General features: G+C 33.2%; 3 protein-coding genes across 6 annotated transcripts; all 3 read right to left on the reverse strand.

The window, feature by feature from the left end:
- Positions 1 to 9,359: 9,359 nt before the first annotated feature.
- Positions 9,360 to 12,398, reverse strand: LOC141678432 (uncharacterized). Of its 4 annotated transcripts, none has more exons than XM_074484750.1 (5): positions 11,893 to 12,398; positions 11,188 to 11,240; positions 10,843 to 11,063; positions 10,266 to 10,402; positions 9,360 to 10,112 (listed from the first exon to the last, which is right to left on the reverse strand). In XM_074484750.1, exons 3-5 carry the CDS (start codon positions 11,040 to 11,042, stop codon positions 9,496 to 9,498), a joined length of 954 nt encoding a protein of 317 aa, XP_074340851.1. In that variant the 5' UTR covers positions 11,043 to 11,063; positions 11,188 to 11,240; positions 11,893 to 12,398; the 3' UTR covers positions 9,360 to 9,495. The 4 variants fall into 4 exon arrangements, with proteins under 4 accessions (XP_074340851.1, XP_074340852.1, XP_074340849.1 ...); XM_074484751.1 differs by lacking the exon at positions 11,893 to 12,398 and adding an exon at positions 11,327 to 11,861; XM_074484748.1 differs by lacking the exon at positions 11,188 to 11,240 and having other exon boundaries at positions 11,893 to 12,396.
- Positions 12,399 to 12,548: 150 nt separating this feature from the next.
- LOC141678430 (protein LAZY 1-like) lies at positions 12,549 to 15,125 on the reverse strand. The gene is made up of 5 exons (XM_074484747.1): positions 14,996 to 15,125; positions 14,850 to 14,916; positions 13,750 to 14,522; positions 13,225 to 13,480; positions 12,549 to 12,835 (listed from the first exon to the last, which is right to left on the reverse strand). The coding sequence occupies exons 1-5, from the start codon at positions 14,999 to 15,001 to the stop codon at positions 12,816 to 12,818; spliced, it is 1,122 nt and encodes a 373-aa protein (XP_074340848.1). The 5' UTR covers positions 15,002 to 15,125; the 3' UTR covers positions 12,549 to 12,815.
- Positions 15,126 to 20,928: 5,803 nt separating this feature from the next.
- On the reverse strand, positions 20,929 to 21,769 carry LOC141678046 (uncharacterized). The gene has a single exon (XM_074484232.1). It carries the CDS (start codon positions 21,597 to 21,599, stop codon positions 20,958 to 20,960), a length of 642 nt encoding a protein of 213 aa, XP_074340333.1. The 5' UTR covers positions 21,600 to 21,769; the 3' UTR covers positions 20,929 to 20,957.
- Positions 21,770 to 22,464: the final 695 nt, after the last annotated feature.

Here is a 22,464-nt window from a genome sequence, read left to right on the forward strand (position 1 = left end):
ATTATCAAACTAGTCGTCGTCTGTGTAAGAAAATGGTGATTTTATTCGTGTGTTTGTGAGGTGTAGGTTTAACTAGGTCTCTTTTTCTGATTTTGGACGGCTGAGATTGGATGATGGGATTTTACTCATCGTAGATATTTGCATGTGTGGTGGTTGAAGATGGGGTAAAAAAGTAAACACGGTTGATGATGATTAATCCATTTACTCTACTTTTCTTTTGCAGCTGTCATTTTTCTTTTTCCATTTCTATTTTTGTGTTTCAGCAATTATTCTCCCCGGATTACCGTATTTTTATTTGCACCCAAATTCACCGCACAACTTGTACATTGCAAGATTTTTTCTAGCAGAAATCTAAGGTCCGAGCAAGATTGGATAATTCTAGTATTAAGGAGTTTATCATGTCTCTCCTAGTTTCAGCTGCGTTAGATTATGACTTATTCGAAAATGTTTTTAGATATATTTTCAATTTTAAGACTAAAAGTCATATTAGTAAAAAGAATTGAATTTTATAAACCGTGCATAATCATGTACTCAACATAGAGATGTTTATTTTATTAAAATTGAAGTCCAATAATCAAGAATCACTCGATTTTATATGTTATCATTATTATTTCCGGGTCAAGCATATATTGCCATCAACCAAATTTCATTTTCTTAAAATTGAATACATGTACACATTAAAAGTTGATTCTTGCTTTTAGAGAAATAAAAACTTCAACCACTATGATAATAATCATTTGTTTGTCCATCCTGATTAAATTACATATATTTTATTATAAGAATAGAACATTTACAAAATTATTCGCAAACAAAATTCTGATTTCGGATTTTTTATTTAATTCGGGCGGGTTCGTAAATCTTAGGCTCCGTTGCAGCCCTAATTTATCACATTTAGCCCTTTTCTTGAGTTTAGATGATCAAATATGCATCTATCTTATCAATTCACTGTAATATTTTGTACGGCCTTTAGCAAGTAGAAGTTGAACGATCCTTGTCAGCGTTAATATTCTAATAATATTGATTCTTTTTTTGGGTTTGAATCGTGAAAACAGAAAAAAAATGATGGAAGTTTGTAGCTGATAATGAGAGATGCTGATTCAAGTCTGGAAGCTATAAATTGTTAAATTAGTATGGTTTATGTATTTCCGTGAATTCAATATGTCTGTAGAATTAATGGTATAATTACCAGGGCATTTCTATACTCACTCCTCACTCCTGTTTATGTACAATAATGCATGTATATGTCATCAAATTTACAAACCAAGTAAACATTTATTGATTAATTCCTATATTAACATTAAATATATACTCCCTTTCGTCCCTCCACGTTCTTTATATTGGGGATACAGATCGGTACACATTTTAAAATTTTCGTAAAATATGATTTCTAAAATAATTTTAAATATTTTTTTTATTTTAATTTAAAATATAATATTTAACTTTTTATACAGAAAAAAATAAAAATATATTATAAAAATATATTATAAAATAGTCTTAAAATATGTGTCAAATAATATAAGGAATAAGAAATAAGTAAAAAATATGTAAAGAAATGAGTGTTAGTGTGTGGCCGGTGAACTATTTTAAACACACTAGCCAAATTTACTTTTAAAGTATTTTTATATTGTTAATATCAATATAAGATAGGTTTAAGAAAGTATCTTAGTCCAAAAATGAAATTAAAGAAATACTCTAATTTTAGCCCAACCTTTTTGAATAAAAGGGTCAAAGGGGTTATTTAGAGTACGTATAACATAAAATCTCTGAACACGATGCGGTCAAGTGCAAACAATGTTCAACTGTAAAAGGAAATCTAATTGATTAGTTTTTTTATTCAATCAAACACTTCTAATCCGGTCACCGTTGGTCTCTTTTCGTTATTAAAAATAAATTGGCCGAATTTAACATAAAAATATGTAACATTCCAGTCCACATCGAAAAAATTTGGGACTTCTGTTCAGTTTATAAGGCAAAGTCATACTACTAATTACACCAATAAATTATGATCTTTTGGGGGCTTATGATGGGCTAGTCATTATCCAAGTTGGCTACATTTGGAAGAGTAGGCTTCGGCTTATTTCGGATTCGGAATCGGGACTTGACCCGATTTTCGAAAAGGGCTCGGCATTTGATCCACGTTGTCACAAAATATCTATACTTGTTTGATGGAGCTAGAAGTGTAATCATTCTCGACAAATAAATTTACCAGCAAAATATTTTTTATGATCGTATTTAAATTTTAAAATTAAAATTAGAGAAATGCGAGAGACCCAAAATTAGGTTTAAAAAATAGTTGAAAATTGATATGACATGGATAATGTATTTATTTGAGCTATTTTAATTGATAAAAATGTACAAAAAGTCTATCTTATGAATTATATAATAACCGTTCAGAAAAAGACACGTGATTACCATTAGAGATGACTTATTCATCGGTTTGAGACCTCACAAACAAGTGATGAAGATATTGAGAAATCTGGGTAAGATTACTCTCCAAAAAGTTTAAGAACATTACTTAACTACTGTCGTCAAATGATGAAAATAGGGAATTTAAGAAATATAGTAATAGTTTTCCAAATTCAGAAAAGTATTTTAACATAAAATTAGAAAGAAAAAAGAAGAAGAGATTGATCTGATTTCGAAGGTGACTTGCTTTACATTTCAATTCAACACCATTTTCAGTTCTGCAAACATATATAAAAATGGATACTTAAAACCTTCCTCAGACAAGCAAAATAAACAACATAGCAGAAGAATGTGCATAGTATATAATAGGATAAAGCCGCCATCAACATGCGAAAAGTACATTCATCCAAAATTAGAACTCCTGGTATAAATTTACAGATTTTGAAATAAATTTGATACATTCATCTTGTTTGTGGGTTAATGGGAGCTTTGCAGTTCCGCAAAACTTTGTGTGGCTTTTTTGATTTTTGGGGTTCTAAACCTATGCGCGTTCGACACGTTTCCTTAGTCATGAGTTGATAGACTGTGATGTGATTAGATAGGTGAAATAGGGTTCATCTTTGATGATTTTGGACAGGTTTTTACGCAAGCTAGCTTTACTTTTTTGACATTTGCCTTCACTAATCTGCACACATGTTATGTGGCCTGCCCTAAATTAATCCCAATACAATAATTTTCAGAATTGATTTTAAATTTATATCAGATTTTAAATTATCATCATAACATCGTTTGTTATTTTTTATAAATGAAAATAAAAATAGATTATTTTTTATAAAAAATTAATGTCAGGAATAAAATTACGCACATGTCATATGTTATCTGTGACCATTGAGTTTTTTTTGCAAAAAAATAATATTTTTGAAATTTTTTTTGCAAAATAACAGGCTTTCTGTAATTCGATACAATTGGATGCAAACTCCCCTTGAAATATAAATGTTGGTTGATTCACATATGCAATTACATGCAACCTCAAATTCAATCTGAAAAAACCCGATGCAACTAATTATATATTTGATTGATTTTGATTAAACCATATTTTTGTAAATATTTTCAGGATATAGCAAAATTGCAATTTTTGTAAAAAAAGTTAGACGTTTTTGATAATTTCTTAAAAAATTATAAAATAAGCTCTTTTAAACTTGTGAACTAAACGAGATGGGTTTAGACTAGACGAGACAAGTTGGTTCACAAAATCAGCCGTTTTTAAAAAATTAAAAATTATTCAAATTAAACTAATAAGTAATATAACTAAATTTCAAAATAATTTATATACATGTAAATTTTAAACAAGTTCAAGGCCACCCCTAATTGAGTATACATGAATGACTCTACTCGTTTTAATTAAATAAGTTCAAATTAGTGTTCGAGCTCAGTTCAAATACGAGCTCGATTCAAGCATAACTCATTTAAAATAGTACTTTAAAAGAGTACAAACGCAGGAGTTCGGCTCGAATTACAACCTCGGAGCGAAAAGACTCAAATATGACTATTCATGGAATATAACTTTTCTATTTACCACCAATATAAGTAATAGGATATGACATGATCTTTAACGGTTTAGCGCAAGAAAATGGAGGGTAGCGTTTATACTTAAAATAGGCTGCTTGCACCAACCAAATATTTACATAAATGGTTTTAAAACTAATGAGATTCATATGCAAAACAATGAAATCATAATCAAGCCCTAACAATTCAATTATAGAGTCGACAGCACAAGATTCAGGTCTCCAAAAGTGTGTGCCCGTGTAAACTCCACTAGTTTATAAGCCAGCTAGTGTACCTAAGCAGAAAAGAAAGCCAAACGTATGTGTGTCCAAAGTGTAATATTACTTAATTGTATGCCCGTTAATCACATAAAAATTTAAAATTTACACTCAAATATCAGAGGTGAATTGAGTTCTTATACTTGTCTTCAATTTCTTTTAATTATATAATTTAATATAATTTATTTAATTATTTTAATATGTATTTCATACAAAAAATTTTAAAATTTATTTTTATGCAAATAATAAATTGATATTATTTTTAATCTCGGTCATATACTTCATACCAGTCAATAACTACTAAACTCAGCGCAAGTATTTTAAGAGTGAAAGTGAGTACTCGGATATCCGAACGATACATCAAATACAACCGATTATTTAAATTTCGACGATACAATCATATACAACAGTTTTCAGCTTTTCTAATCTTGTTCCTAAGCATACATAATAAATGGCTAGATATATTATGAAATATATATGGTATACAGTAGTTCTGTAATGGAGTGTAAAACTCTGATAATTTAAATTAAGATCGTGGTTAGTTGTTCTAGTTCATGCATGTAGACAAAGCTAAGCCAGTGCAAGAATTTTCTTTGTGCTGCTGAGTGCTGATAGCTAGAACTTTACCCTTTACATTGGGGGTAGATATTTCAGATTATTGCAAACAGATGCTTTGCTTTGCATTGCACTTGCAGCTAGATCTTGTAAAATGCTAGTAGATCTTTACTTATTTGGTTCCTCAAAACAATTGGTAGTTTTGTAGCGATTAACTATACATAACCACACATATATATACAGCGAACCAGCCAACTTTAACTGAGATATATCAACCGTAATGTTCAATATTTTATTATGAATGTTCTTACCTGACGAATGTTTCATTGCGATAGCAATAATTAACTGTGGATAATTTACCATATATATATATCAATAATCAATGGATTTCATGTATGATACTTTTGTGCAAACGTTACATCTTATAAATTGAAAGGCTAATTTGAAAAAATGAGTGAAAAACACATATTCAAAGGAGTATATTACAACAAAAATGGTGGTGGTAGAACAGGTAAAGCACATGGGGGGTTGCTATAAAAACCCAGGACGATTCTGATATATATGGTCCCTTCTGAGTTCTCTCTGTTAGAGTTTGTAGAAAAGTGGACCCTACTACCACATCCCTTAGATCAACAACTAATTACCAACCCAACTAACTACAATTACTTCTTACATTTTGGGTCCAAATTCCATGTCCAACTTTACGGGTCGTTAATAAATGCCTTTTAATTACTTGTCTAATTGACACTTGACAGTATATAAGCATATTAAGGGGAGTTATTGTATTAATCAGAGTTATATTTATTTTAGGTTAAGATAAACACATTTTAAGATTATTATTATGATCAGGTCATGCAACTCAATTAATGCACGTGTAAGATAATAGACATTGTACGGAATTAACATAGACAAAGTTCTGGGTACTCCTTTACCGTTACGTAAAGAAAAAGAACTTTGTTTTGCAAAAGTTGAGATTTTGAAAGAACTCAATTAACGCAGATGTAATGTATTATAGGCGAAGCTGAATTAATCGAATAATGGTTGTTATAATTAATTAATCAGGGTTTGGTGAAATTGAGTAAATTGTTGAATCTTTGTTTTTAAGTGGAAGGTTTAAGGTTATAATGCAGCTCATCATCCATAGCTTGCTTTAATTTTTACACTAATCCTAGTGTCTAGCCTACTTGTGTGCTTTAAAAGTTTATAACCCAAAAACCATATCTTCAAATAAATATGTACACAAATAGGTTGAACAAATGCGCCGGCAAAGTTTAATGTCTACTCTGTTAAAATGATTCGGTTAAACTCGACATGATTCAATTAAACTCGGTTCGAATTATGTTCGATTTTTCCTGATCGAATTACAGCCCTACTACTGATCGACGGGAGAGCTAGGCAAACTAAAAATGTTTAAGAAAAGAGTTAAGAAAGAAGGGTGTAAAATTTGGGTGAAACATAAATGACATTAGTCTGAGAAAGCAATTGAAGTGTGGAAGGGAGAATTTGAAAAGGAACTAAAAATAGATGAGAATAATTGGAATATAGAAGCAGATGTAATAAAAAATGAACCGAACTGATTGGTAGGGGACCAATGAATAAATATACATCAATTAAAAAATTCGGTTGTGAAATGATGGAATAGAGTTGAATAAGAGGGGGCCAGCCAACAACAGGTCAGATAATTAACCTTAAAAAACATAAGCAGCATCAACGTCAATCAACTTGACACGTGGACCAGTTGCTAAATAAGGAAAGATGTCTTTAAGGTAAGTCACGTCTATAATGGGCCTCAGCCTACTAACTCTCAATATTCAATTCACTACACAGTTCATTCATTTCAGTCCAATCAATGGGGACTATTGCATCTTGCTCTTTACCCAGCAATTTTTGTTTGTGGGACAGGTAATCAATCCCCCACTATCTCCTTCTTTGATTCTCCCTTCTCCTTTCCCTTTTTTCTTTTCATTTTTTGCAATATTTAAGAAAAGAATTATGCAACTTTGGATGATGACTGTGATGTCCATTCTATTATCTATTTGTGTTTTTAATATATAATGTTAAATTTTCTGGTACACAATGTATAAAAGATTTGACAATTAGTTAATATTACTTTACACAAAAAAAAAATGTGAATAATGTTTTGATCTAGTAATTTTATTCTATAAAAGAATTTTTTTGATATAATAATTATAAATATATGATCAAACCTCCAAAACATATATTGGCAGAAAGTCAAATATCATATATTAAAAAATAGAAAAAATGATAATTTTACTCGGCTCACTCTTTACGAGATGTTAATGATTCGAAATTTGTGAAAAACAAAATTGATGTGTGTATTTTTTATAATTTAAAATGAATTACAAAACAAGTATTCAGATTGTCATACAAAACCATATTACAAGTTATATAATCAATTCTAAACTACATTTGACCTTAAACCCACACGAAGAATGATGCAAAAATTGGAAAATCTTATGGAATCCTAATCTTAGTTACAAATTGTGGTGCAATTGGTGTTGCACAATAATACTTGTAGAAAAAAAAGAGAAAATTCAAATTCAAAAGTTACAAGATTTCTTATATTTCCGGCTCACAGCCACAAATCATACCTATTCATTGCTTTATATACACACACATCATACTTGTGAATATATATACACAAAGCGGCTTCATATGTTTTGTTATTTTAAACAATATAGTATTTTTGTCACCAAACTATACATTTCTAGTCTACCACGTACAAAATAAGTTATAGTTGGTCCCAGAATTACTTGCCCAGTGCGAAAACAAAGTAGAAAAGACCCTTTACTTTGGCAACACATCTTGTCACCCTAAATTGACATTTGACAAAGCCTTTCCCTACCATAAAATCATAATCTCATGAGTTCCAATTTTGAAAACTAGAAAATTGCACCCAATTTTGAGATTACAAGACGTAACTTGAAGACCTCCTCTTAATTTAGTTTCGAAATACTAGTACACCCCTCGAGGGAGGGGTCTTTTTCCTACTTAAACAATCGTCATTTTGTGTTTTACAAGGTCCAAACAAAGTTGTAAAAATCGAAAATCGGTGAAGATCGGTCGAACTACCGATTTAGGATTAATTGAAAATCGGAGATTAATCGGAGTAAAAATCGGATGTATTATAATATTAAATTATGTTTAGTATATTATTTTTATCATTATATTATTTATTTATTAACAAATATCTATTTATTATATCATAATTTCTATACTTATTCATATTTAAATTAATATATTATTTTAATTTTAATAAATAATTATATATACTCCAATAAAAAAAAATTCGTAAAAATTAATCGGATTTTAAAGATCGAATCGGTCGGATATTTTGTAAGGGATTAATCGGTTGAATCGGAAATTTATCGGGAATTTTTAGAACACTGGGTTCAAACAGAAATCATGTATAAATAACTATTTTAAGGTGCATTTTAGCTTATATTAAAAATGAATAAAATATTAGGTTAATAATTTAGAAGTAATCGACGTGATGTGATTGTTTGATGAAGACATTACCCATAAGAGTAATATTAGTTAGTACAAAATTTGTGTAAAATTAATTACAAAATGAGATGAACAAATGTTAAAATTTAATTTATTAGTGTATATAAATTTACGCAAAATTTCATATTATTACGAAGAAAATTGTCATTTCTAAAGTATTTGTGAAAATTTTTAGTAACGTTTAACAATTTTTTACTAATAATGATGCAAATGAATAAATGAGCTGGTTGGAAAGCAACTCTAGGGGAAAGATGATGAGTTCCATCTTGTAAATCTGCTCCCTTTCGCTTTCAACCCATCCCCCTCACATTTTATTATCCGTGCCCATTTTTAATTTACTGTCACCCACCACTCCTTTTTTTTATTATTATTATTAAAATTTTAATAATGGAAAACTTACACTTCTTCGGTTTAATTATGGTTCCCTTTTTATAAGAAAAAGGAGAATGGTAACAAAACAATAAAGTTCAAAATAAGATTGTTGAATTTATGATTACGTACATGTAAGCGATTAAATCTCTTTAAATTAATAACTTCAAAATCTGATTTTTATAAATTTAGCGAATTCAAATTATACTGCCTCCACTATGAATATGAAGCAATATTTGTTTTTGTCAAATCAGACATTTCGTCTAGATATAAAAGTGTCAAGTTCTAAAAATGTTGTAGGAATTTGACTGGGCCTTCAGAATCAGGCCTTGGTAGGCTAGTTGAAAACTGTAACTTTCAAGTAAACTTTCAAGTAAATTGTGTTGAAAGACCCCAACAACAGTTAAAATCCATTATCCGTATATTTAGCTCGAAGCAGAAAAAAAATAGGCCCTATTAGGATTGACTTCTTATCGTAGAAATTCAGAATCTAAATATAGTGCAAGAAAAGTCTAGATCTATTGTAGAAGCTAAGTTCTTAATATCCAGAACTTAGATTTGTAGCACAATTAAGTTAATTTTGAATATAGATCAAGAGAGTTTTGATAATTGTTTTATATGTTCTTTATATCAAATTTTCGCCACAAAGATATTTAAATAGTTAAGTTCAAATCAAGCTCAAAAACACCAAAAACTTGATTTACTAAAAGTAACTTGAAAAGGTTGGTAAAATTAAGAAACACGCATTCATCCCCCTCTGTCTGCATTTCATACCTTACGGTATGCATGCACAACATGTATTTGTAATTTAGTATTAGTCTAATTTGAATGACAGATTATGCTGAAAGCCACTTGCAGAGCATCCATCAATCCCATGTTCACAGGCTCCTTCAAAATGCGGTGTCGAAATGTTTCCGTTATTCGAGAAGTTGGAGCCGATGTCAGTAACTAGTTGCCTGGTTTGAGTAAAATGTTGGAATTGGTCTAGTCCACTGAGCTGGGTGTTTTGCATATAGGACTGCGACGGTGGAAAATGGCCAGGGTTAGGGTGCACCATGTGGTTTGAACCGGCAACACTGGTTTCAATTTGTTCTGATGACAGAAGAGAGGAAGCACCACTGGAGTTTGTAGTTCGATGTAACCTACCCTGGAACTCTATCTGGTTCATGCCATGAGCAGAATTGGGTTCAAGAAGCTGTTGACAGAAAGAAGATGTTTCAGGTGCAAGACTGTTGGTGCATCCTAACGATCGAAGTTGGGCATTATAGTTTTGAGCCGCAGATCTAAAGTATACTTTGTGTTTGTCAATGTAGTTAATGTTTGTGCTGGACATCGAATTATCATCCTCAGATTTGACGGCATTAGTCCAAGGTGAGCTACCGGCAGCAGTTGGAACCATTAAGGGATTACTGAATGACAAAATTGTTGAGCCTGGATATCATAAAATAAAAATCTTATTTTCTATGAACGGAACAAGCTTAACTTAACGATTATAAACTATCTTATTGGTTTAATGAATATTGCTTAGGAAGAAATGTTTGGAATTAATCTTCAGTGAAAGATTATTTAGTGAAACAAACACACCTGGCTGATCAGAATGAAAAATTGCAGATGTTTTGTTCAACAATTCTGTTTGAGGCTTCCTTCGCCTCCTGTTGTGGCCATCTAGACGTTTCCTACAGCTTCGCTTTTCCTCGTCAAACTCAACCAAAGAATGAAATCTGAAATATAATATCATGTTAACTGCTTAAAATTTAACGAGAATACTATGATAACGATATATATTTAGCAACCGAACTCTGACATTGCAAATAAGATATAATGTTTGACTGAAGTTTCTACAAGTACTGTTCTTATGCCACTTTCTCAATGATTGTGGGAACACGATGAATGTCTATTGCCTATTGGGTTTACAATGTCTACCCCTCAACTAGAAACCAAGTTCAATTGGCCATACAAAATAAATGTTAGGAGTGCAAATATAATGTTACAACAACCTCCATCAAAAACTGTCTGCACATAATATCATCATGCAAAGGAATATTCATTGAGGAAATCTCTAGCGCCAAAGGGAACTTAAGATGATGCAAAGCAACAGGAATACATATGTTAAGTTGATAAGGGTGGGAGTGAAATCATAAACACAGTATTAATTCTGAACCTGCTGCATTGCTGACAAAAACGCTGTTCTTGACCCTTTATTGTAACTTCCCGGGTCTTTGAGTGGAGTTCACATACTTTATGTCGACGGTGGTAATCTCTGCATCGACTAAGATCGTTGTTGCATCCATCGACTAAGCATGAAACAACTTGTGTCATACTACCAAGTGCCTTAACCTTCTTTGAGGATGATGATTCCATTACATAGGCTATAAGTCCAATCTAACCAATAAATATTCAAGCAATCACAGGAGTTAAAATGATTAGGATTACAACATATATTACATATTAACTATTAGGAAAAAAATTAAGATCTTTAGAAGTCTAGAGTTGAGGCAGCAAGGACCTCCAATTAATCAGGTAAAAAGCAGATCAGTAGTTTCTCCCAAAAGATGACATCTAACATATTCACACATTAAATACAACATAGTTAGTGATTTGTTGATACATATATACGAATCTGTTATTAGAAGCTCAAAACTTACATTTGGAGTACTTGCAACATGGCCGACTCGATGAATTAAAGAATATCCGAAGGAACTAATTATATAGTGCACAGTAGTTTACAAAAAATTAAAAAATTATCTCTAAGATTAAGCACCAGACACCAGTTGATATAACTGATATCACAAACTGAAGTTGTAACAAACAAAGATTTTTACACCATAGAATAACTTTCCCTCCCGTTACTACATCCATTACAAGAAAAGCGCAGATTATTGACCATTAAACTGGTCAGCAATGAGCTTTTTCAAGCGGACATAATGTCAAAACTGACCATAAACGTCCGACCAATACAAAATCATAAAATCAAAAGAAATTAAGTATATAGAACTTGGGGATAATGAATTAATGATGAAGATCCAACAATGGGGATCTATAGTCTACCGACAAAGAAAAAGTTTATCAGTGAATTTGTATATGCATAATCGATACAGGTTACAGACACCCTGAAAGATCAAGACTTTAATCTCCTAGGAACTGAGGCAAGGAAAAGGGAATGCATGCATGATGCAGTGAGTGTAAGATGATATAGCATTAGAAAGCTTACTATTTCAAAAGAGGAGCTGTGTTTATTTCTTGCTCTTTTCAGCTTATTCACAAACACGAGAAATCAAGCACGGTGTGTACAAACGGAGTAAATATAGGTTTGGGCCAAACACATCATAAACATATACTAGTAGTAGTATAACTTTAGTACTAACGATACAACTTAATTAAGTATGATTAAGCTAGCTATAAACAGAATAACACATGTAGGGAAGTGTTAGGATGGCTCGAGAGAGAGAGAGAGAGAGATGGTAAACTTAAAACCAGGGGCGATTTAAGTGAAAGAATTAGCTAGGAAGAGGACTTTATTATTCTCTTCTCACATTCTATTTCTGGACAGCAGCCTTGCCAAAACTGTTGCAAATAGTCTGTACTGCACTTGAAGAGCACTTTCTTATACAAATATTTAAAATAGTACAAAATAATGTGCTTAGTTATGAAATCCACCCCCATTCATCGACAAAAATTGTTCACATGGGTGCCTCGAGGCCCCATCCATATCCAATTGCCCCAGCAAAATTACGAGGACACAAATCGCATATTTTTTTCAAAAAATTTTTGTTCGGTACAAATAAAAATATGTGTTATTTTAAATCCGTGACATACAAAAATTTGAGGCATTTCCTAAACGATGGAAATTGGACAAATACATTACAATTTCATCATCAAAACTCTTTAAACAATAGAAATGATTCGAAATATTCAAATATTACAATCATAACAATCTCGAATAAGTAACCTTTAGTATAATTTTACATTAAGAAGAGGAAACCTCTTTTATTCTTAGTGTTTGTTCCAAGCTAAAAAAACACTCTCTGGGTAACTTGTCATATCACACTTGACAAAGTTACTAATGAAGAGAGGAGAGTCTTGCATACAGTAATATCTTATTAACTGTCCAATCTCTGTTCTTGAATTGCCTTTTTACAGCTCCAACACCAAGTCTGCAATGACATGATTACTTTACAAGTTAGTGTAATTAATTACACATCTCCTTAAAGGAAATGGTTATACTAATGAAGTTAGTTTTATACTTAAAATGGTTGTATAATTATACCCCTCGTTGATTTGTAATGTCCTGGATAATTCATCTAGCTGGATATATAGCCAAAATCTTTATTCGCAATACTTTCCTTTTTGGAAGGAACGAGTATATTTTAGCTACTATGGATCTAGTGACTATACGAAATTAGCCATAACACTTTCCTTGATCTGTATACACGGCTCCTTAAATTAGTTTTGATAATGATTTATGTATTGTGACAGAGAGCCTGACTTTAAGAAAGCATTATACAAGCTTGATTGCATAGGAAATAATGAAGCATGTACTTACAGTCTGCGTCTGTTTTGATCCAGTGCTCCCTGTTCTCATCCGAATCGATTGTATTGAGTGTGCCTTGGGTTGGGTAAATGTGGTTCTTGAATGAGCCTGCGCCTTTCTTTGACAGAGCCCTTCGCGGATAAATCACAATATCACTATCATCTTCCTCCTTCATGATGTTCTTCGGATTATCTTTTTGTAACTTGTTGGATTTTTCTGTTGACACGGAGTTCTCCGGATGGACTTTCCTGTGGAACATGTGTAGAATCTGCATGATCAATTCTTAATATTAGTACAAAATTGTCATTTTTTCTTAAATTTTCGCCATGACATTATGTCTGGTTTGTCTCGGCCATGTAAAATTTATGAAATACTCTATATCAATAAACTTTGCTTGTTTTAGTCTTAAGTAAACTATTCTGATAATTTGCCATACTTTGTTTTTGTGATTTCTAAATTTACTGCAGAAAAAACTCAGTGTTTCAGCACGTTACAATACGACATTTCCTAATGATCCTGGCAATGTAGTAAAATTACCTTGGGCAGCTTCTTGTCAGCTGAAGCAGAATCAGTGGTTCCTCCAGAAGATGCTGTTGAACTCCGAGAAGAAGCATGGATAATTCTTTTCTTCAGTATTTTTTTCATAAGCTGCACAGCAGATTTATCAGATTCCTTATCTGCTTTCTTCTCTCCTCTGTCATGTTTAGCTCCTGGATATTCCTCAGGCATTTTAGTTTTTTCAAACAGCTCCCCGAGTGATGTCCTATTTTCCTTCTTTGGCACTGCTGTTTCTGCCATTCCCACTGCTGTCCCAAAAAGATAGCCCTGAAGTGGACATACTGTTGTTCCGTTTACATTGCTCTCAGTGCCTTCCATGGGTTTGCCACTGAGAGTAATGGTGCTTGCGTGGCTGCTTCGTCCAGCACTTGCATGGCTGTTCCTACCAGATGAGTAGTTACTACCATCATTGTCATCAGCTCGCAGAACCTTTTCCAACTCTTCATTTATTAGCATTAGATCACTCTCTGTTACTTCAGTTTCTTTTTCGGTTATGTTCTCAACAGAGATGGAAAATTTTGGTGTCGATGGATCGGTAATAATTGAGTCAGAACCTAGTGTTCCGATGGCAAGAAAACCATGAAAGAGTTCAGAAAAAGCAGATGGTTCTTCTCCAAAGTCGTCATCCTCTGCTCCTGCTGAGTCTAGGCTGGCAAATGATTTACGAAGATGATTTTCTCGCTGCAGTTTGGTCCTAGAGCAATAACTTTGCTTTGTGTAGTAGTTATGTTGTTCATCAAGTGATGGCTGCCCTGTCAAACAGGAACAAGGTTGCCCTGACTCAGAAAGTGTGAGTAACTAATCGAGACGATTAAGTAAGGCAGCAATTTTTGCTGATTTAGCTGCAGTTAGAGTTTTAATATTCTCCAAGTATCAAATGTTAATAGCTATGTCGTACTTGGTGGCCTACATATATGGTCGCTTCTAATCTACTTAGAGAAAAATAAAGCAATTAATATATTGTTCTGCAATCCTACTCTCTCTAAGTAGTTGCTCATACTTCTAAACTAAAGCATGACATTACTATCATTCTAACTCATGCTTGTAGTTTTACATGAAAAGTTTTGATGTATGGTTACCAATGGAAAACTCCTTGAGCGTTTCCCCACTAGTCTGACGAAGCTTACGATGCATCCAGCCTAATAACTGCAACAATACAATGCAACAATGAAATCAAATTGAGGATAATTGGTCTGAAACAACAGAAGTCCAGAGAGAGTCTTACCTTCATTGTTTTAGTCTTGGCTTGCTGTATGTTTGATCACGTTAATACTGATAAGCAACTGCAGACCCCTTATATATGTAAATTTAAGTAAGTATGCAATTCTAAAAGGCCCAATAGTCATGTCGCATCTAAATTGAGATAGTTCGAGGAAAACATAGAGAAAGCTACAAGGATTGCTGGCTTTTCTACATCAAAAATTATTTTTAACAATTGGGTTGTGGGGTCTGGTTCCTGGAGTTGGTTATTTTATGTCTACCAATTCATGTTCCATGATGGCTGCTACTTTATATCATGATCAGTAATTTATTTATCGTGTTCTTGCTTGGATGCTTGAATTACATTGCAATCTTGATTTAGATAATGAAGTTATGCATCAAGATGCAAAGTGTCACTGATGTCCTTTCTAAGGTGAAACTCAGTTTTGTAATTTAATATTTGATTTCCTGTCATAGCATCTGTTTATGAACATTTGCTTTCTGCAGTGGATAATGATGAATAATCGACACTAACAATTTGATAATTTTAGTATACCATGTAGTTGGTTAGCAGCCCCCGGGCTATCATCCACAAGCAAGTATGGGAAACGTTCAAACCTTGCTGGTTCAGATAGACATGCCAAGATTACAATTTGCACCTATGAGGTAGAACGTATTCCTAGTTCCTTATGTTAGTTCCTTTATGTTCAGTTGTAGAAATGGCAGACGGTGATTAATAAATGTGGAGAAGTACTCACTCTACAAGTTTGCTTTGGCGGCCTAATGGTACCCAACTTTGCCATCAAAGTCCTCTACGTACAAGTTAAGCCAAAGATGATGAGGATTAATAATTAAACAGATTCTAGATCAGCAGTGATGATGCATTTGTAATACGATAACTGTGTCTCTGCAATCACCAATACTAGGATACATATATGTGCAACACCCATGCTAGTATCTCTTGTAGGATGATGTATTGCACATGTGAATAAGACAGTATTCTTCCCATGCTACTATCTCTTGTAGCTTGATGTATTGCACATGTGTATTAGACACTTTTTGCTATCAGCCAGTTAATTGATTTTATTTTCACAGATATTTTTATCTTCTGTTTTCATATATTATTCCCCATCATGAGCAGTTCCTCGTCCCGACTGCAGATACCTACATTGAAGCTATTTCCGCAATTTATAAAGTTCAAGGTAGTTTCATGTTTCTATTAATAATGCATGCATGCAGTAATTTTTCCTGCACATGGGTTGTCAAAATATAGAACTCGAGAATTTGATACTGCTGGATTACAAGATTCAATGGAAATGGAATAAGAAGTCTGTAGCAAATGACCAAATTGAGTATGAACTAATAGTAGCCTCATCTAATTCCTCTCTTTCAAGGTCATTAACTTAAAGTGTAAATTAACAACATTGTATCCTCTTCTAATCTCAAGTTTTCCATGGCTTTACTTGGTTATCTTCCAAACATGATAACTATTTGTTGACTGCTAATGCACTGCAAACCTTTATTAGGATTGAAACATTCTCCAGTGAAATTGGCAAATTTCATATATTTTGATAATCAGTTTTTATATCAGCAAATGATTCATTCTTCTGCTGTTCTTTGCCACTTTTAATCTGGTATGTTGGTGTAAATATATTGTTGGGCCTTCCTCCTTTAGGAAGCCAACAAGGACCTGAATACAAAAAAGGGGATAAATACCTGCTTGTAAAACAAGCTGGGAGACTATGCATTTTTCTATTATCTTCTGTTGATAAAGTCTGAAAGGTGCATCCTACTTTTATCACATGTGATGCTTGTTGAGCTTCTTTGGTGTTTGCTTGTCTTAAGAGAAAATCCTAATCACATTCATCTCCTTTAGATTTCTACCTGATAATTTTGTGAACACTTGTATAACATGTTCACTTCCATAGGAAAAATTTACGGGACTTAGATTTTTTATGTCACCGGCTGTTCTTCTGCAGCCATGGTGTTTAGGTACATGGTCGAACTGTATAATAAGTTGGCCCTAATTGTAAATTTCGAACATGCAATGGTGTAGTCATGTGCTTTCAGCAACTCTGAGCAAGTGGTGAACACATTGCATAAGAATACTAATATAGCTAACAGTCCAGTTTGGTATGATCAGCTCGTGTTCAATTATACGCTTTTCTTATTTGACATCAAGGTCTGCCAGTACCGTGTGAATGTCAGCAGTGTTAAATTTGGTTTTTTCAAATTGGATTATGTGTTGCTTGTGGAACCAGTATGGGATTGGTTTGTCTCAGAGTAATCGGCTCTTATGCCGACATGGCGTAAAGTGGCAATAAACTAGCCTTTCTTTTTCTGGTGAGCCTTGGCTCAATCATATCCATTACTAAGCGGCCTTGTTGATTCTTAAGCACTTTATAATTGATATTAAGACCTACCAACTGCCATTCTAAATCCATGCAAGAAGTCCAAGCATATCGTAAACAAACCCTAGTCTAAATCCAGCAAGTAGACGAGCAATGCCATGATCCACAAAGCTAACTCTTTGGCCAATTTCTCTGTGTCTTTTCTGTCTAAAATTTCAACATCCTTCTCAGGTGGCTAATTTGCATCACATCAACTAAGTATTAGGTATTTTGTTGGCCACAGCTTTCCTCTGAGGTGTTGTCGAATTCATAGCTACACCACACATATGATGTGGTATGTTTTTTGTTGTAGTTTAATCATTTAAAAAGTTGATATCATAGGACCTGAACTCGATCGTGTGTATTTGACAAAGACATAGCTTGTGAATGTGTCCTCCAGGCTTCTGCAGTAACTATGATATGATTTAAACTCGGCCAAGCTAGACTCGACCTGGCCTGATATCGTGTTTAAGTGCTAATTAAGTTCTGAATAAACTCTGTGTTGATAAAGACAAAGGCTTATAGATGCGATTCATTGGAAAGAATGTAAGAAATGAAATATTAGGTTTTGTGGTAACATCATGCTTCATGTCAATTAAGAAGCTTACTCAACTCCATAAGTATTCTGTATTTAGTTATTCTCTCTCATTTTTAGTGCAGTAATTCATTCTAACTTGACAGATTATCATTTGCAAGTTTGATATGGTTTTAAACTTTTGACATTTTCTCTTTTTTACCTCTTCTTTCCTTCTACTTCAAATATCATTTTGCAAACACAATATCATACTTTTTTCATTAAGTTTTCTAGGTATGATTCAGAAGCGTGAAACTGCTGCAGACTAACACCAGGCACAGTATATCTATCCGGTACTCCCTCCGTCCCGAAAAACATAGTCTGTTTCGACTTTTTACACTATTCACTGTTAATTTACATCTAATCTTTAAGATCAAATATAGTCATGAGTGATCACTCATTGGATTCGTATTTATGAGTACTTTAATACAATGAAATTTTTTATATTTAATACTAATACGAAATTAAAGTTATTAATAATTAAAAGTGTGGATTGATAAACGTTTCCAAGACAAATAGAAAATGTTTTAGGGACGGAGGGAGTATGAGGTAGAGCTGGCAATTCGTTCATTTTGTGTACTTTCTTGTTTCGTGTCATGAATGTCTAACCCAAACCCGAACCGTTAAGGATTCGTTTCGTGTCGTGTTCGTGTACCTTCATATTGTGTACGTTTCGTGTCGTATTTCGTGTAATTTAAAAGTAATAATAAAAATAAAGATAAATAAAATATATATTTAAATATTAAGTTTTTACTAGTCGAGTTTTAAGTCAATAAGTCATAAAGACTCAAGTGTAGTCAAATCTTATGAAATTTAAATTTGAATCTATTTTGTACCTATTTTCTGTAAATATTATATGTAAAATATTATTATAAGATATATGTATTCATATAATTTTGATAAATTTATTTAAATATTTATTTATTTCGTGTACTTTCGTTTCTTGTCATGTACCCAAATGTAAACCCAAAACCGACACTAAATTTATCTGTGTACTTTTTTATTCGTGTACTTTCGTGTTCGCGTACCAAAAATGTCAAATCAAACCCTTTATTTTTGTGTCGTTTTCGTATCGTGTTCTCGTGTCTTGTACGAAATTGCCGGCTCTAGTGAGAGCTAATATGCAAGTTTAGTGTGGGACTACTGACTACTCTAATGATTCTGATGATAGTGTCCCAATGCCCAAAACTAAACTTGAGGTGTTTTAGTTGAAGAAAATTCTGAGTATCATATCGGTAAAATAAAAGGAGTGTCCTTACAATAATATGGTCAGACCTTTCAGATTTCCTTTTCTTTGAAGGATGGCATGTCATGAAATGTACTTGTGACTTGGCCAACTGGGAAATGGTTCACTGCAAACTGTTGTTAGCAGCATGTCACAGCTATATATCATAGTAAGTAAAATGATGGATTCCATGTCTATACACCAAAGATCTCATATTGCGGTATTATATCATAATATAATATTCTCCAACAATCATTTGTCATACACTGAATTCATTTATAAGTTGGATCAGCTGTTAATTTAGTTCCTACACTCAGATTTTTTACCTGTGTTGTGGACTAGTGGTCCTATCTACTTATGAGAAGAATGGGTCATGAAGACTAAAGAGCTATTGGATAAGAGTCGGTGTGAGCTTTGACGCTCTTCTCCGACGTATAGATATCATGATCCCATCTTTATGCCCCAAATATAATGTAGTTTTGAATTTAAGAAAGGAGAAGTCTACAGCTACAGTCCAACAAAAACAAAGTGTAACAAGGGTGGGTAAAAAGAAAACTTTTCTGGTGCACAGGCATTTTCAGGGTAAGGTGGCGGATGCCGTTGAGCCCACAAACACCGGGACCACTTTTGGATAGGCATCAAAATTAACCCCACCAAAGTAGTACTAGTACAACAATATCACTTAAAAAAACACAATATCACTGCCCCCCCCCCCCCATTATTATTTACTTATCGGCCCCTCTACTGTTATTTCAAGCGACTGTAGTGTAGTCTACACATAAATACGGTTTTTTTTTATAAATACATAATAAAAATTCCAGTATAAACATACCTTAATACATTATACAATAGCATCATCTGCACTTTACCGGATCTTTGACATGATATCAGATAATTTTTGTTAATGCCCAACACTGAGTACGTATATATTTACTTTGTTCAGAATTAAAAGAGAATGGGAAGCAATGATACGAGGAGCATTATGAAATTTATGATATGTCTCATCTCATTCCAAAAACCAGACACCTTTAGATCAAAGCCAGAATGCTACAATGACAGGGAAGAAGAGGGAAAATTTAATAAACACAAAAAGAATAGTGAGTTCTCTTCTCGCTAAGCCAAGAGCCCAAAGGAATAATGCTCAAGTTCTCTTCTCGAGTTCCTCCTGTATTATTAGGCTACTAGGTCCCTTCATCTCGAGTTCTCGACTTCATGTAAAATCTGGCTTTTAACTCTTCGCTTCTTAATTACTCCCTCCGTCTTTATTTATTTTATTCTAATCGAAAACACAAATATAAGGATAATTTCTAAAAACTTTTAACAAGAATTATCTTAAATAAAAGAACAATTGCACAAATATTAGGGTTAGGGATCATCCCAATTAGTCGAAATATAGTGGTTGGAACTTGGAGGAAGTCTAAAATGACATACTTAAGGTACGAGGAGCATACAAGTCTAAATTTAACAAATTTAACAGAAAATGAGAAGTCTAAAATAAACGAGCGGTAAAAAGAATCACCCCTAAACAACCATCAACACACAACAAGTACAAAAAATCATAGACCTAGACTTATAAATTTCCGTCCCTGCACTCGATGAGAAAATGGTTACTAAAAAACAACTTCATAGGTGTGTGTATCTGTGGGGTTTTCCAAGAGAACATATACCAAAATTTTAAAAAGAGAGTGGCGCTACATTTTAAGCATTGCCTAACATAAATTTTACACATTAATTAAAAAAAACACTAAAGGGGAATCCATTACTTTTACCTTTATACCCCCTTTACTTTTGACCTACGTTACACATTCGGACTCCAAAGACTCCATATTCGACCATTTAACAGCCCCATTATATCCGGCAACACCTTTCTTACTATACCCTTCTGCTCCGCCGCCGCCGCCACCTCATTTTCCGGCACCATCCCTTGTACATCCTCTTCAACCACTTTCACAAACTGCCTCTCAATCTCTTCAATATCCTCCACCGGCGTAATCTCCGGTAACTTTCCGGCATTTTTCCGGCGAGCCATTTTCTCTTTCTTCTTGCTCCGACCAATGTTATTTTTAAAGTTTTCATCGTTGCTCAAGTGTTCTTCAAAAGCTTCAATAGCTTGGTGAATGAGCTCACGGTTAGATGAAGAGTCCCATTTGCACCAGTAACTAGTGTAACAGTTAAAACAGTCACAGTCAAACGCCGCCGTTTTGTGTTGAGTATCATCATGTGTGTTTGTCTTTATGTTGTTTGGGTGGGATGATTTGAGTGACCTAGTTACCATAAAGGCTAAAACTTCACGGTCTTGGAGAGAGAGAACGGAGACGACAAGTAGAATGGCCGCCGGTAAGATGTTGAGAACGGAGAATATGTCGTCCGAGGGAGGTTGGGGTGTGGAGGAGGATGATGATGGAGATGGATAAATTTTGCCTTTGTTTCTGACCTTCATGTTTTGAGGGAGAGACAAAGGAGAGATATTTTGAATTTGTGGCGGAGAGAGTGAGAGAGATTGATGATAATGTATTTGAGAGAGAGAGAGAGAGAGAGATTGTTGTTGTTGGGACTCCAACTTGGGAGAGTGATGAGTGGTGACTGGTGACCTAAGTGGAGATCGTTTTAAAATTTCCTTGAGATGCACGTCAGGATGAGGTCTCATCCCTAGAGGTCACTAAACCACTAGTTAAACTGTTGGGCTTGTAACCCCTACTTTTGACGTGAGTTTAACACTAAATTGTATTTTGTGTAAGAAATACATTATTCTCGTATTTTAGTTCAACTCATGTATATCAAATTTTATATTATTCTTATATTATATTTATAGTTTTATTGTTAACAGTACAAATAATAATAAAATTAATAGGATATAAATGTAATAATTTTGTTTTAAGCGATTAACATAAGGATATCATTGAATTAAACTACTCTAAAAATTTTATATAACACTAAAGTTGATATAATTTTTAGTGTAACAACAAAATGATATAAAAGTATAAATTTGAAATTGGGTCATCTCACTATTCAACTGCTCCCTGGATCTTTTTATCAGATGAATTATAAATATGATTTGTACCTTGAAATATTTTATTTGTTATACAAATTCAATTTTTTTTGAAAAACAGATATGAGGCTCAACTCATCTAATCCCGTTACATATAATATTTATATATATATATATATAATGTAGTACTCATAAAATAAATTTAACTGTATGTAGCCAAACTTACAGTTGCTTCAGTTTCTCTGCACACGACAATATTTCAATCTCAACCCCTGCCCCAATAATCACACTATTCTTATCCACCACAGATTAAGAT

This window comes from Apium graveolens, chromosome 8 (assembly GCF_009905375.1).
Source record: "Apium graveolens cultivar Ventura chromosome 8, ASM990537v1, whole genome shotgun sequence".
Lineage (NCBI taxonomy): Eukaryota > Viridiplantae > Streptophyta > Magnoliopsida > Apiales > Apiaceae > Apium > Apium graveolens.

What these genes read in the sequence shown, in the direction of transcription:
- LOC141678432 (XM_074484750.1), bottom strand. Translation starts at nt 11,042, where the DNA reads ATGGAATCATCATCCTCAAAGAAGGTTAAGGCACTTGGTAGTATGACA. An exon ending in TTTTGTCAGCAATGCAGCAG is followed by an intron (nt 10,403 to 10,842) that starts GTTCAGAATTAA and finishes ATTATATTTCAG; the next exon opens with ATTTCATTCTTTGGTTGAGT. An exon ending in TTTTCATTCTGATCAGCCAG is followed by an intron (nt 10,113 to 10,265) that starts GTGTGTTTGTTT and finishes TATGATATCCAG; the next exon opens with GCTCAACAATTTTGTCATTC.
- LOC141678430 (XM_074484747.1), bottom strand. An exon ending in CTGACAAGAAGCTGCCCAAG is followed by an intron (nt 13,481 to 13,749) that starts GTAATTTTACTA and finishes TTGATCATGCAG; the next exon opens with ATTCTACACATGTTCCACAG. An exon ending in GATCAAAACAGACGCAGACT is followed by an intron (nt 12,836 to 13,224) that starts GTAAGTACATGC and finishes ATGTCATTGCAG; the next exon opens with ACTTGGTGTTGGAGCTGTAA.
- LOC141678046 (XM_074484232.1), bottom strand. Translation starts at nt 21,599, where the DNA reads ATGAAGGTCAGAAACAAAGGCAAAATTTATCCATCTCCATCATCATCC.